This window comes from Sylvia atricapilla, chromosome 19 (assembly GCF_009819655.1).
Source record: "Sylvia atricapilla isolate bSylAtr1 chromosome 19, bSylAtr1.pri, whole genome shotgun sequence".
NCBI lineage: Eukaryota > Metazoa > Chordata > Aves > Passeriformes > Sylviidae > Sylvia > Sylvia atricapilla.
The window spans coordinates 6,224,022-6,239,038 of NC_089158.1; the positions used below are offsets into that span (position 1 = coordinate 6,224,022).

At 44.6% G+C, this 15,017-nt stretch overlaps 1 protein-coding gene across 12 annotated transcripts in view; it reads right to left on the bottom strand.

The window, feature by feature from the left end:
- Positions 1 to 1,677: 1,677 nt before the first annotated feature.
- The window catches only part of FNBP1 (formin binding protein 1), an 89,650-nt gene continuing 76,310 nt past the window's right edge, over positions 1,678 to 15,017 (bottom strand). For 2 of the 12 annotated variants that reach the window (XM_066332737.1, XM_066332745.1), the window contains 7 exons: positions 13,328 to 13,342; positions 9,222 to 9,331; positions 7,400 to 7,532; positions 6,290 to 6,411; positions 5,806 to 5,945; positions 5,275 to 5,433; positions 1,678 to 3,017 (listed from right to left, as the gene is read on the bottom strand). In XM_066332737.1, coding sequence (XP_066188834.1) covers positions 2,989 to 3,017; positions 5,275 to 5,433; positions 5,806 to 5,945; positions 6,290 to 6,411; positions 7,400 to 7,532; positions 9,222 to 9,331; positions 13,328 to 13,342 — 708 coding nt within the window. In that variant the 3' untranslated portion in view covers positions 1,678 to 2,988. The other 10 variants (XM_066332743.1, XM_066332738.1, XM_066332740.1 and 7 more) reach the window with 7 other exon arrangements.

Genomic DNA, 15,017 nt, shown 5'->3' on the forward strand with positions numbered 1-15,017 from the left:
GACACAGGAGGGGGCAGAGGGAACAAGCAGGGAAACAAGTACATACGTGAGCTCGAAGGGTTTCAGGAAACAGCAGGGTCAGAGGGGTTTAATACTTGGAGTGAGCATCAGCCTGGATTTGAAAAAAGAGAAATAAAGGCTGACAAGTATTAGTGACCTTTTGGGGAAGTCAGAATGTTGAATAATACATGTGGATCAGATTTAATATTGACAAATTGAGAGCCCAGTCCAGCTGCTGTAACACTGTTCCCAGGGGAGGTTTTCCACCTCCTTTCCAGGCTCTCTGCTGAGAGGACCTGCAGGTTTAGCACTGAAGGCACCGTGTGAAATGCTGATGGACCAGTGTGTACATCCAGGTGGACTGAGGGACGAGGGGGACAGAAGACAGACCAGAACATGCTTGGGACTCTCTGGCTGCCCCCTGCATCCAAGGGCAGCCAGCAGTTCTGTGACAGGAGTTGGGAGGGATTGGGTTGGGAGAAGTGTGTGTTATGTTTGACAGAGGGGCTGTGCCAGGCTGGCAGGAGAGGGAGAGGCTGATAAGGAAATCCGAGCCACAAGTAGCATGCCATGGAAAAGAGCAAGCATCTGAATGGTACTGGGATGGAATTTAGGTCTGAATTTTTCAAGTGGGAACTCCAGACAAGACTGGAAGTCTGGCTTTCCATGGGTGTGTTTTAACTGCCTGCAGGGTAAACAGACCATTTTGTTTCTCCTTCTGTGACAAGCTCGCCCCGAGGTTCTTGCACCAGCACAAACACCTTTAGGAATCTAAAACATAAGAAAGACAAAAAGAAAGAGACTGGATTAGAAAGAGGCTGAGGGAAATGGGGTCCCTTAAGAGCAGCTCTGCCTGCAGGAGGTTAAAGGAAATAAAGCAATGAAGCATCTACTGGGTTACAGGGCTTAGGAAGGCTCCTGGCTCAGACAGCAACCCTTCATCCCTCAGCCCTTCCCTCCGGCCTGGGATGAGCATCACTGGGATTTTGCTGTGCTCTGGGAGTAAAGCACAGGAGCAGGACCCTGCCAGCACCTGCTGTGTGCCACTGAGAAAACAAACAGCTTTTTCATCTTCTGTCTGCAAAGCAGCACTGCATCTGTTCAAGTGACAGCTCCAGACACCATCAATGACACTGAACAACAACAGGAAATTAAATCAAACAATTTGCAGAGGAATCCAGAGCTTTCCTTTCCACCACAGGCTGCAGAGGCCTTTCCTTCTCAAGGGAAGCAAAGCATATGCAGGTCAGAGAAGCAGCCCAAGCCTCCAAACCCCTCCTCTGCCATCCCTGTTCCCACAGACTGGGGGCTGAGGACAAGCTTTTCCTTTGGCCAAGTGAAGCTACAATCCAGGAGCGTGATTTGGCCCAAACTGCTGTATCCAAGAGAATACAGGATGAGTCCAAACTTCCCTTGCATTTCAGAGACCAGGGGAAGCTTCTCACCTCCTTTGCACCCACTTCCATCAAATCCTTCCAAATGACAGCACAAAGAAGTTTTCAAAGAGCCACAATAGAATATTTTTCTTGCAAAGAATTGCATTTGTGCTTAGAGTGAGAAGCAGCTCTGGGCCATTTGCTGTCCTTAGGAAAGTTAAATGCCCCTACTTTTTGTCACTAATTATTGCCATCTACTAGTTACTGCCAAAAAAACTCAAAAGCCAAAACCTCACAGGAATGAGAAAATATAATGTTTATTAGAAGAAGACACCATGGTACATCAAGCTATAAAGATATTCCTGACAGATGATGATTCTTTAAAAAATAAGAATAGAAACAAGACAACCACACTGGCCAGAACAAACCTTAACACACAACAGCAGTTCCTATGCAAGTCCAGGTGCAGGCAGCTGAGTAACCAAAACCACTTATCAACATCAGAGGGACTGAGCAGTTACCAAAACAGCTGGGTTAGGCAGAAGAGCAGCCTATAAAACCATTTATATTTATACACATATAAAAGGATAAAAACAATTCAAATTCAAGTAACTTTAGTCTTTAAGTTATGTTATATACAATTTTTTTTATACTGGGAGAACTAAGGGCATGTATTTAACAAAAGGATTTTTAAAAGCCACAGTCCAGTTTATAATTACCAATTCCTAAATAATTTGGCAAGCATTAAATAATCAGATATATCCTAGATAAAAAGTGCATCAGCATGGTTAACTTTTACGTATTTATTTATGTAAGTCAAGGCTCTGCAGGATGGTTACAGTGAACAGCAGAGCTGCAGCACTGGGAATGCCCAGAGCTGTCCTTAAGGAATTACTGAGAGCATCAGAGGCGAGGGGGAACGGACCCACAGTGGCAAAGGAGCCAAAATGCTCATCAGCTCACAGCTCCAAAATAGTTTTTATCAAGAAGTTAAACCTCCCAAACCAGCCTCTCTTCCTGCATGTCACCCAAACCAACATCCAGGCTTGCTGCTGGAAGGGAACGTGGCGTTTCTGTTGGGTGCAATGCAGGGTTTGTACAGAGCTGGTTGCTCCACGCAGGTTTTTTTTGTGTCACACGATTTCACAACATCCCTCAGTGAAAGACAGTTTTGTTCCCAAGCAGATGATGAGGTACCATAGTCAGTAACACAGGGTGGTCATTCTTGAGCTGAAAGGCCCAACCAGTTCCTGTGTTTGAGAGTTCTCAGCACCAGACACCCAACAGGGACAGAAAAGCCCTGCAAGATGCTCCAGCCAGGTGTGCACAGAACAGCTTCCTGCACCAATCCCAGCAGGAGCACAGCCTGCAGCTCTCATTTCTATCCAGAAGGACAACAATGCTGTTTGCACTAAATGGACACAGTCGGGGCAGCACCTTCATGGGCAGGGACATTTCAGAGCCGACCTGGTACCTAACAAAGTCTTTCAGTGATGGAGATAGGACATGTGCATTCATCTCTTCTAAAGAAAACCTTCTCAAATAGAGCTCTTAAAACAACCGTAGCAGCAAATCAGGAGAATAAAGGGTGGACAGGCCTATGCAAACCTACTCAGATTTTCTGAAGTGGTTTGTGCACATCTGGAAAAAAAAAAAAAAAAAGGCAAAACAAGATAGGCATTACTGTTCTTTTTGTGACAGGGTTTGCCAACACCTTCTGACCAGAGGCACCCCTGTAAATGTCACCAGGAGCCCTCACACAGGGGCTGGCAGGGCACAGACCCAGCTTGGCTCCAACAGGACTATGGTCAGGAGGGCACCTGCAGCACACAACTTACCTGTCCTGCTCAGCTCAGTTCTGCAGCAGAGCCCTGACAACACAGGCTCCAGCTGAGGGAAAAAGCAGCTTCTCCCAGAGCACTGAGCAGTGGCACTGAGCTGCCCCTGGCTCACGGCACAGGCACAGCCTGGCCAGGCAGGTAAGGCCACGCCAGGAGTGACTCTGCTGGCTGGGACAGTCACAGGGGCTGCTGAGCTCCCACCCTTTCTGCCACCAGCCCTTCATGGTGCCAGCTGCTCAACCTTCTCTCCAAAAAGAGAAAGGATTACTAAAGCTTGCAAATGCTTTAGTATTTACAGTGTTATCTTCAGGAATGTCATCGCTTCTATTTCAAGGACTGAGTCAAGTCACTTCTCCCAATACTTAAAAAAATCAAATTTGCAGCTTGCAACAAAGTTCACCTTTTAAACACAGCAGCATTTCCTCCAAATCTTTATGCTGCATTCTATGAAAAGTTCTCTTTTATATTTTCTTTTAAACCAGAGACTTGAGAAATAAAAGAGGTAAACATTATCATTCCTATACTATACCCTAGATATTCACAGATATATTTGATTTTGTTCCTGAAATCCAGCAAAAATAATGGAAAAGCTTTAAATGATCTGAAAAACCTGCATTGTGGCTACAGAAATGGCTGCAGCTGTATCAGCCTTCACCCCTGGCACAGTTTGCACTTTTACTCTGATGGAAGGAGTCCCTGCCCATGGCAGAGGGTCCCTTCCATCCCAAACCACTCTTTGATTCCATGGTTTTCAATCCTTCAGCCTTGTTCTGGATATAAAGGGATGATCCATGTTCCTCTTTCAAAGGTTCATAAAAACCAACAGAGGGGGCTAAACATTTTGCACTCTTACATCTCAGCTGACCATGTATTTGCCAACAGAACGTAAAACTACTGTATTATGGCAAAATGAAAGAAGGCCCAGATTTTCACCTGCAGCAGACAAGGCACTGCACTGATTAACACCCAACCCAACACTGAACTGCTCAAGTTTCAGTGCTAGTTTATAGACACAGTCCTACTCCTCTCTCCCTGCTGCCCATAAACCCCAAAGAAAATTGTTCACTTTGCTTTTGACTTGGATGAGGCTGCTTGTTTCACACCACGAACTCTCAAGTCTAGGAAATAATAATCTGAAGGATTAAGTGAATAAACACAAATTATTGAACAGGGGAGTTTCTAACATGTCTTGATTTGAAACAGGGCTAAAATCTTTTGATTTCTTGGTGTATCCCATTAGCAGGTGCTCAGCACTGGCATTTACTCCAGCCAGGTCTGCTCTGCAGCACTGCTTCCTTACACAAAACATTTGGGAGGAGTTAAAAGCAACAAACAGCAGCTTATGAATCCAAACTCTGAATGTCTCCACTGATCTCATGTAAGCAAAAGATTAAACCATTAGTTCTGGTCATCTGAAACAGCAAATACATCTGAAATGTAGCAAGGTGGGAAATAACAGAGGAGCTTTCTTAATGTTTTACCCATTTATCAAGGACCACAGAGTGCTGTGTAGAGGGGTTTTGATAAGATCTCTCCTTCCCCTTCCACACACACTAAACTAAATTTCCACCAGTTTTCAATCCAAGAGGTCCCCAGAACACAACAGGCTCTGAAAAGCTCACAGAGACACAAACCAGCAGTCTAAATACTCCCTCTATAAAGTTCCACCGAGTGACTTTGGGACAAACAGTTGACTTGTGGATGTGTCTGAGATGCCACCTGGGTATCTGAGGAGAGCCTGAATGATCCCAAAGGGCTTTGTGGTTCCTGCACTAAGCTGGGCGTGCAATGGCAATGACAGTTGAGCAAACACTGTCCAGGAAAGGCTGTATTTCCCCTCTGCTTTCACAGTCCCCCACACTACCCTTCTCTGAGCAAGAAAAGCAGTTTTGCAGTACAACAAGCCATAATTAGTCCACGTACGGAATAATGCACTTGGTGGCATTGTACAGACTCTTAAAAGGCTCTATCTGCAACACAGAGCAGCTTCAGGGTTGGTTTATCTCTGTGAAAGCAAGTAAAACAATAATAATAGCATTAAATATAGGTCATAGCACCTTTGGCATTTTTGTCCAAATAGACTTCAACATAGGACGTGGGGACATAGCCCTCCTCATCTTCGTTCCTTCGGATTCGCGTCCACCCGTCACCTTTGTCTTCTTCTATTACATAAAGCATCTCTCCTTCTGCTACAGAGATTGTTCCTTCATTCTGACCTGAAACACACAGCAACAGGGACTTTAGGCTGTGCTGCACAGCAGGAATCAGTAACTCAGACCATGGGTGGATGCAGCTTTTGGTGTGTCACTGGCAGCAAGAACAGGAGCCTGTGATTCAGGAGTTAACAGTGTGTATATAAAGATCCAGACAAATGTGACCCTGACAGCAGAGTTTTGGTTCTTTCTCTTGTAGAGCTCCTGTGCAACAGGAGACAAATCCCTGTCTTGGTGCCTTTCTACAGAATCACACCAGAGCCTCACTTGCCCTTCGGCTATTTAAGGTTTAATGAAGGTTTCCTACTTGCCCTTGGCATATGAACTTAAAAAAAAACCCCAGTCAGTGAAATGAGGATAAGGTTTGAGCGATACCTTCAAATGTATAGAGCGCTTTACATGTTCCTATGGTGGGTAGTGGTTCTTCATCATCAAACTCATCGTCAAAGTCTGTTGCAGGTACTTTCATCTCAGTCTCCTGGCTTTGCTCTTCTGTGTAACTGCCATCGGGGCTGCTCAAGAGAGGAAAAACACAGCAACTATAGCAACCAACCTCAGCAGCAGAGAGAACCACTCAGTCACCAGGCTTGGGGCAAGGGGAGCAACTCCAGCTGGAGAAGCTCAGTGACTCCAGAGCTTGCTTGGAGCTGCCTGTGACTACAGATAAGTGAGAACCCTAATTTTTACCATTAAAAGCTGTAAAAATGCACTGGCTCACTGGCCTTCCCCACAGTGAGTGAGTGAGGGGGCTGTCACACAGCTCATCACAGCCAGAACTGCAGCTCTTTGGGGCAGGAAATGGCAAAGGTGAGGCTGCAGAGGCTGTGCTGGCAGCCCCAGCCCTGTACAGATACTGTACCTCTCTCTGTCCTGGGCACAGCTGTTCACTCCTGACGCGTTCTGCGCCTCGTAGACTCCGCTCTGCCGCCGCGGCTGCTCGGTCCGTGCTGGCAGCCTGCCCTCCACCTCTGCCAGCCAGCCCTGCCACACACACACACACAGACAGTGTTCACCCTGCTGGGACACTCCTGACACCAGCCTACAGAACACAGACTGATCTGTAAACATGTTCACATTTTCCTTTCAGCAGCAGCGGTCAGTTGTTCAAATTCTAGATTGTCTTGCTGAAGAACACACTTATTGAATATGTAACTATTTTTTGGCACTGGGTCCTGAGACACCCTGACAGAGAAGCAGTTAACAACCAGCAGGAGATGATGCTGCTCTAATTACAATCAAGTAAAATGACGTATGGCTGCTTAGAGTAGTCTGAGTAACACCAGAAACTCAGCAACTGCTGAATGCACAGGAACAAAAGCTGGGGAGAATGAAAGAGCCACTGATTTCAAATGGGTAGGAAAGCGATGGATAGTAAAAAGACATCTGAAATTAATGGGCTGTATCTGTTTATGGTCAAAGCATAATGTAGAAAGTGAAGTCTTTTCTCAGCTGTCTAATCCTTCTCATGTAATTATAATGGGCTTCACATATTCCAAACACTCTTCTTCTGTTCTGGAGATTTTATATCACTAAGCAGCTTCCTGTTCATGGCAGACTATTCCTTAAAACATATTTCATCTGATGGCTTCTGTCTTGCTGTTAGTCTCTTAATGGTGCTTTGTGTTTATGTCACTCTGATTTTCCACAGACGTCTGTAACATGATGCTCCAATTTAATTAATTAAATAAGCATCTGAAGCCCTCTGGGCAGTCCAGAGAGCACTACACTTTCTCTTCACCTCCACTTAGCTCAATTTGTTTTCTGTGGCAAATTTAACTGTGGGCTGACAGCCACAGGAGATGGTGCATGTTTATGTTACACAGATCAGCTCAAAGACCCCAATGAATGCAAGTGCTCATGGAGCCCTCACACACCAAAGTGCATCACCACATCGGGAAAAGCCAGGGAGACCCTGCTCAGACCTGAGCATTTGCTGAGCTGCTTTTTACTGAAATGTCTCTTCTCATACCTCGAATTTCTGAACTTCTAATCGCAGCTTTTCAATGTTCTGCCCAAGCTCTGCCAGTCTGTGGTCCACACTCGCTGCGTCTCCCATCTGGGGGTTCTTGATGTACACATCTTTCATCTTTGTTAAGGCATCTCTGAGGGGGGGAAAAAAAAAACCACATTTAGTGCAGCTGGGGGCAAATGCCTTTAATAAACTGTCTATTCTTCACTCTGAGGTTCAACCTAAGCTGTTACAAAGGGAACTGAGAACACCCAGATGGGACTTTTGCACTATACAGAACCAGCCATTAAAAAAGAACAGTAAAATTATTTGCCAGAAGAGAATTTACACTGTCAGAGATAAAAAACAGTGAGTTACCTTCAATGTAAGAGGATAGTTGATATTGATTTTTAGCCTGACATGGTTTTTTATGTAGTACAACAGTACCTACTTGCCACCCTGGGGAAAATAATAAATCTCACAACCATTGCAATCTATGACAGCTCCAGCTTTCTAGACTAATATCTTCCCAGTTTTCAGGGCATAGACAAACAGTGGAATCATTATCATCCATCATGGGCTGATCTCCAGCTGAGAAAGTGGAACAAAGATATATCAATAACAGAAACGGAGGGTAAACCAGAATTTTTCACCCTGCCTGTTGCAGCTTGTCTTTAGCAACTCAAATCATCTGAATGATATTTATTTGTTTCACACTGCTTAAAAGGAAGCTGGCTCCAGATGGTTTGTGTTTGTCACAGCACAGGGACAGATGGACCTGAGGCTACAAAATGTGACCCTGTGTCCAGCTGAGTCCCAGGGCAGCCTCACTCAGCTGCTGATGGACATTTCAGAGCTGAGAATGGAATTATGGGTTGGTTTTAGGCACAACTATTCAGATTTTCTCTAGGCATTAGATGGTGGGAGAGAGGTTAATGAGAGTCCCACGACTCAAGTTAACACTCTTTCTCTACTTTAGAGTTTCCCACCAAACTCTTGACAATTGCAATCCTGTGCCTTTGCCTTGTGTGTATGGAAACTGAGAAAAAGTGTGGGTGGCAAGGAAGTGGGACTGCTCCCTGCCTGAAGCCTTTAGGGACAATGTTGCAACCATATGAGTCACAATTATTTCTGTTTAACTCTTATTTAACTGCTGGTAATTTCTCCATCATAAACTATCTTCATTTAAATTTCACTCTGTTGCAATTCCATATCTGATTTTATAGTTGGGTCACCTCAGAATCAATACAGAACAGAAAGAAAAACCTGCACAGAGGCAAACCTAAGTTACCACAGAGGAAAAAATCAAAGCAATCAGATAACCACGTGCAATTTTCTTTTCTTATCCGTGAGATAAAATATAAAGGATAAATTCTGGGTTAGTAGGCAAAATAAACAGGTTCCCGAAAGCAAGCTGACATAAAATGTAGGCACATGTGTACAAATGCAAAGCAGTATTTAGGGAGAGACCACTACTGAAATCCTTCAGGGAAGAAAAGTTCTCTGTCTCACAAACAAAACACACTGAATCTTTAATGCAACTACAGAATGTGAACAAACACAAAGCACCAATACAGGCTGCCAGAATCAATTAAAAGTGTGTAGCTAAAACTAGCCTTATTCTCAACCAGAATGATAAATGCAGCCTGGTAGAAAAAGCATTTACAAAAGCACAGGAGTCATTATCTTCCTGCTTCCAGGAACTCTAAGCTACAGATCAGAGAGACTTTGGATGATGCCATGATCTCATAACAGCCTCTCCTGTTGGGATCTACCCACATCCATCACACACAGGAGCCCAGCTCAGTGCAAATTCACTTCTCATTAGGGAGGTTTGACTCACCTTGAATCCATCTCTTTCTGAATGTCCCTGTTTAGCTCATCGACCTTTTGCTGAAGCTTCTTTCTTCTTTGCTCAGGTGGGAGATTGCTGAAGTCTTCTGGGCCTGCTCCCTGCACAGAGTGGAATGGAGGGTGGGGAATAAGGAAAAAAAAAATTAATAATCAGAGTCTGAAAGAATCCTTTGGGATTGCATTTTGAAAACAGCTCACAAAAACCTGTGCAAAATGACAGTGGTCTGAAGCACTGTTATCATTTGTCCTGTGTTATCAGTTCCTGAATGATGAGGAATCTGGATGCCCTCAAAATGATCCCAGGAACACATCCTGCTTCCCTAACAGTGGCTAATGGAAGATCAGCTGGAGAATTCCAGAATTCAACAGCAAAGCTGAGAAATTATTTTTACCTACAGTTTTATCACAAGTTTTTGTGGTTTTTTTTTTAACAGAGTTCCCTTCTCATGGAAAGCTGATCCTTCCTGCCTTCTTCCACTCTGTTACAAATAGCATTCCCATAAAAGCAGTTCCTGGCTTTTATTCCAATGTTACAGTTGCACTTCTCTTGTGCACTGCTGACTGACTGCTGGTCCATCACTCAGTTTATGTCAGGGCTCTCCTGAACACACCAAACTAACAGAAGCATCCCACACTGGACTCTGCAATTTAAAAAACATGCTGCTTACTTTCCAGGGTCCACATTCCACGCCAAAGTCTCTCAGTTTTTTCTCTCTTGTACTCACGTAAATACCAGAAGTTATATCAAAGCCATGGAATCAGTCAGTTTGAAATCATAACCAAAGGAAAAAAATGTGAAACCACAGCGGTTACCTTTGTGATTCTGCTTGAAAACCCTTTTTCTGCCTTCTGCTATGTCTCCTCTTGATTGCCTCAATTTGATACAGCAGATAGATGACACATAAAATACATCCACGCTCTTTTCGTAACAGTAACACCTATTTTTGTCTTGCCAGAAGGCAATGGAGGCAGATTGGGTGGGCTATACTGAACACATATCAATACTGATTAGTTGCACCATAAGGGACTGAGGTTCTTGTGCATAAGCTTGAATTTGGGCAGGTTTTGCTTGTTTTGTCTTCTGCTCATTCCCTGTCCCATTTCTAACGGAGCATATGGGAGAAAGAAGGGTAAAACCATAAAGCTGATTAATCAAATTCAGTGGTCCATCAGCTTACTGAGAGCCTGTGGGCAGGGCTGGGCCATCAGTCTTTCCAAAACACCAAATTTCTCTTTGAGGAGGGTTATTTAGAGGAGACACTGCCACAAAAGCTGCTCATTAGACCCTTGGCTCTGTACTGAATGTGCTGGGACACTGTGACTTTCTCCTGCAGCTGCAGAACGAGCTGTTCCAAACCAGAGTCTGGGGGTGTCAGAGGGCTGGAGGACAACCACACACAGATCACCTTCTCCTCTGGACTGGCCATTCCAAAGTCACAGAGCAGGCCTGAGGAAACTGCTGCTGTATTGATTGACAATCAAAGATGGCATGTGCTTCTACTGAAGCCTTGATCATCTGTGCAATAATACACTTAAAATTCCATTGGTGAGACAATGAGACAGCAAATTTAAGACAAATGACAAAGTTATGCTGATTCTGAAACTTTACCCACACAGAGTCCTACCAGTGCTTACATCACTTGATGTGCCTGGTAGAGATCTATTTTAATTTATTCTTGAACGTTTAGATTTTGCTTGACAGCAACTCCCACATCACAACAGACTTGAGAGTGATTCAATCTATTTTATGGATAATTTACACTAAAGCCACACATCTTTTTAAGGCAAAGCATCTGGAGGCAGCTTTGTAAACAAATAAACAGTTATGGGGAAGTCCAGATAACATATTCTGACATATCCCCCTCGCTTCTAAGCAGAAGAGACAGGCTTGAAAATATCCCCAGCTGTATATTAGTAGAATGCAACAGATAGAAATTTGGAAAAGCATCTTTTTGGTGTCTGATTTTTTGATTCTTCAACTTCATTCTAGAGTTCTAAGCTGGACTAAATCCAGCAGCTTGGCTCACAATGCTCCAGACCAAAGCAGGAGTGCTGCACAGAGCTGGGAGGTGACCTCACTCCAACTTTAGTCCGTGCTCAGGAATTTCCTATCAGAAGCTTAAGCCCCTGCCCCAAAAAGGAGAGTCAAGGAGCAGTTTTTGCACGTGCTGGACACATTTCATGCTCTCAAGCACAAACACACCTGGGCTACCTCTCAAGCTGTGGACATTGCCTATGTTTTTAGAAATGCTGCAGCAGTGAGGTGAGGGGAAAGCTGTGCTATTTCTGATGTGCTGCTCACAAAGTCTCCTTGCAGAAAGGTAATGAGGTTTAAGATGCAAATTGTCCCAAGATGAAGGACTGTGAAAACAGAGGCTGTGTTAGGAACAGTTTCTGTGCTGAAGCTACATGTGAGAGCATGAGCTTTTTCAGCCCCAGTTTTGGCTCTTGCATATGAAAATCCAAGAGAAGATTACAAAAAGCTGCTTTTCTCCATCTGAGGTGAAAATGGGTCTCAGCCCTCTCCCTGCACATCTTTCCAATTCCTGCAATTCCCAGGGAAAGGCCATGTCAGCCATTTTTTGAGGATTTATTCCTACATACAAACTCAGCTGCACAGCACACTAGTGCTGTGGCCAAGAAAGTGAGTTGAAATCCAGTATAAATGCATTGGACTCCCAAGGACAGTGGCTTGGCAACAGCCAAAAGGTTTGCATGTATTCTAGGCACTCCCACCATTCCTCAGACCTACCACAGGTCTTCAGTGAGAAGCAACCTTGCTAAAGGAGCCCAAGAAAGTCACTGTGCTGCCAGAGCAGCAGCAGGACCCAAAACTGCCAGAGCTGCTCCAGGCAGCCCTGGTGGCCCACGTGTTTCTCTGGCTGAGCTGCCATGAGCAGAAGAGGCCCACAGGGATGTGTTCAAGCACAAGATATATGGAGAATCATAGAATAGTTTGTGTTGGAGGGGATCTTAAAGCTCATCTTGTTCCAACCCCCTGCCATGGGCAGAGACACTTTCCATGATCCCAGGTTGCTCCAAGCCCCATCCAGTCTGGCCTTGGACACTTCCAGGAGTGGGGCAGCCACAGCAGTGCCAGGGCCTCACCACCCTCACAGGAAGGGAGAGAGCACCCAAAGGCACAAAGTGGTGAGGAGTAAGAGAAACTTGGAAACTAACACAGTTTAGGTGCCCCTGTGAATCCTTTGAGGTCCCCAAATGCCATCACTGGCTGCAGCTCTCATGTGTTTGCACAAGGTGGGGCAGCAAACGAGGCACATTCTCATGCTGAGGGGCTCTCCACGGCCAAAGGAATGTGGACAAGCTGTCAGGGACACAGCAAGATGTGGAGTGTCTCAAGCAAAACAGTACCTTGTGCATGGAGTTCAGCACGTAATTTGCTTTCCCAGGTCTGTTCACCCCTTCCCTTTCCAGCTCAGTAACATCTTTATCTTACCATAGCTCAAGTAACCCTCCCAGCTGCATCCAAGATGGAATTTAGGATCATACATATCACTCAATTTTTAAATTTGAATTAGATTGAGTTAACCTTGTTGGTTAAGGTTTATAGAATTTTAATTAATGTCATTATTGGTTATTCTGAAGGACTACATAGGGCTGTAAAATGTAGGTGATAGTGATGCAGATTTCCAGTAATACTGGACACGGAAAGCAAACTTTGCAGCTGCTTTACACAGAAAGACATGCATGGCTCTCTGGAAAAAAGTCCAGCAAGCACAGAGACCTTTATTTTTATTTTTTCCCTTTTTAAAAAGTTTTATACACTAGCAGAATTACTCAATACTGTTTCTCTACATTTTCATAGCCCTAGATTATAAAAGTGAAAACTAAGCTATATATTAAGAGTTAATTTTTTAGCAGCTTATTAGAAGACTGAATTCTGATCACCTCTATTAGACTCCAGACCTGTGTATTCAGATTTATCTGGTAAATGTCAAAAAAAGTGAACACAAAGAAGAAACAAATTTCACAGTTAATTTCAGTGTCATGTCACATGTGGCACAGTGCACATTAAAACACACACAGGAAATTGTGATTAAAACACAGGAACAGGCATGCTGTAAATGTGCTTACCAGCTTGAGAGAAAGCTTCATGTAAAATTGGAGAGATACAGGGTGGGGGGAGAGAGAAAAAAACAACAGTGCATCAGTAGAAGAGGAACTTTTTCAGGCTGATGTTACAATAAAATGACACAATCCCCTTGCTGTTGGAAGGCAAAATGGGTCACACTAACAGATCTGTGCAAAAGTTCACAAGATGAGCTTGGGCAGCTGCCATGACCTGGCCAGAAACAGGAATGGGAAGTGCTGGACCTGGGCACAGGTGAAATCAGGCCTGGACTGACTGACAGCAGCTACAACAGCAGCACTGGGTGTTCTCAGCACAGCAACAGCGCTGAGGTGGGAAAAACTCCCAGCTTGCTAATGTATGGGTATCACTTTAGATCAAAAATGTGCTGAAACACATCAGCCACTTCATGGAAAGGCTTTGGGGTGTAAACCCTGAGCCAAACCTTGGTGGAGAGGTGAGGAGAGGAGCAGCTCCAGCAGCACCCAGCACCATGGGACCTCCAGGGAATGGCTGGTTCTCTAGCTACAGCCAGAGGACAACACCCCTGGACTGTCCCTGTGGACTGCAGAGTGCTGCCCAGGCAGGCTCAGAAAGCCATTTCACATTCTTGAACAATTTGGAAACAAATACTCAGACTCAAACGTCCTTTGGCCATAGTCAGACAAGGTCAGGCCCAAGGAGGAGGGAAAAAATCTATTCTCTTGACATCAAATTGGTTCTATGACAGCATGGTAAGACATTATTCAACCTCCTTAAATGATATAAATGATCTAATTCTTTAGAAGTTACCACATTTCCTGGGACAGAGCCCAAATATTATCTTTTAGTTACTCTGGGAAACAAGACTGAAAGCGGTGTGTGCCCATGGAGTGGTGTCTCTGCCCTGCCTCACCTGCACACACAGCTCTGGGCAGGTGCCCCAGAAACTCCCAGGTGAACGACTGTGCCTGGGCACCCAAGTCCCAAAACTCCCAAAGCCTCTTCCAGCATTGTAAAATGACAAAGCATCTGCAGTTCAGAAGGATTTCCAAGAGATTGGGGGACTAAGAGTGCTCAGTTCTGTGCCAAGCACAAGTGAGCTGCTGCTTGAGATCTAAAGCCAGATAGAAAAGGAGAATCTCAGCTCCACCCAGCCTCCTCCTCCTCCAGCAAAGGGCACTGAGCTGCCCTGCCAGCTCTCGGGGACAGTTGTGAAATGCTCCAACTACCCAACAAACTTGAGGTGCATAAAAGCACATAATACTCCATGTTGACAACAGCTGAAAGGTAAAAGCTGGAAACTGCCTCTCTCCAGGCAAGGATTTGTGCTGCCAGATTTGGGAACCTCTTTCCATTCAGATTCTCTGTCACTACCAACAGCTCCTGGCAATGGTGTTCTCAAACAGATGATCCATTTTTAGCAAAAAACCAGTTCATCAGCACTGGACTGAAAATAAAGGCTCCACACCTCTTGTGGGCAGCTGATTGAAGAAATGCACTTTTTCCCCCCAAAAAATAACAATTCCCATTAGTTACCAGGATTTGTACAGCAACACATGCCAGCCATTCAAGGAAAATAAATGGTCTTGAAATAATAGTGAAAATGCTGCATGTGAATTGATCATTCAGAGACAAGGCAGCAGTGACACTTCTCTCTGCAGTCCAGTCCATTAGGGAACAAATACATGACAATAATCACAATGCCATGAAGAA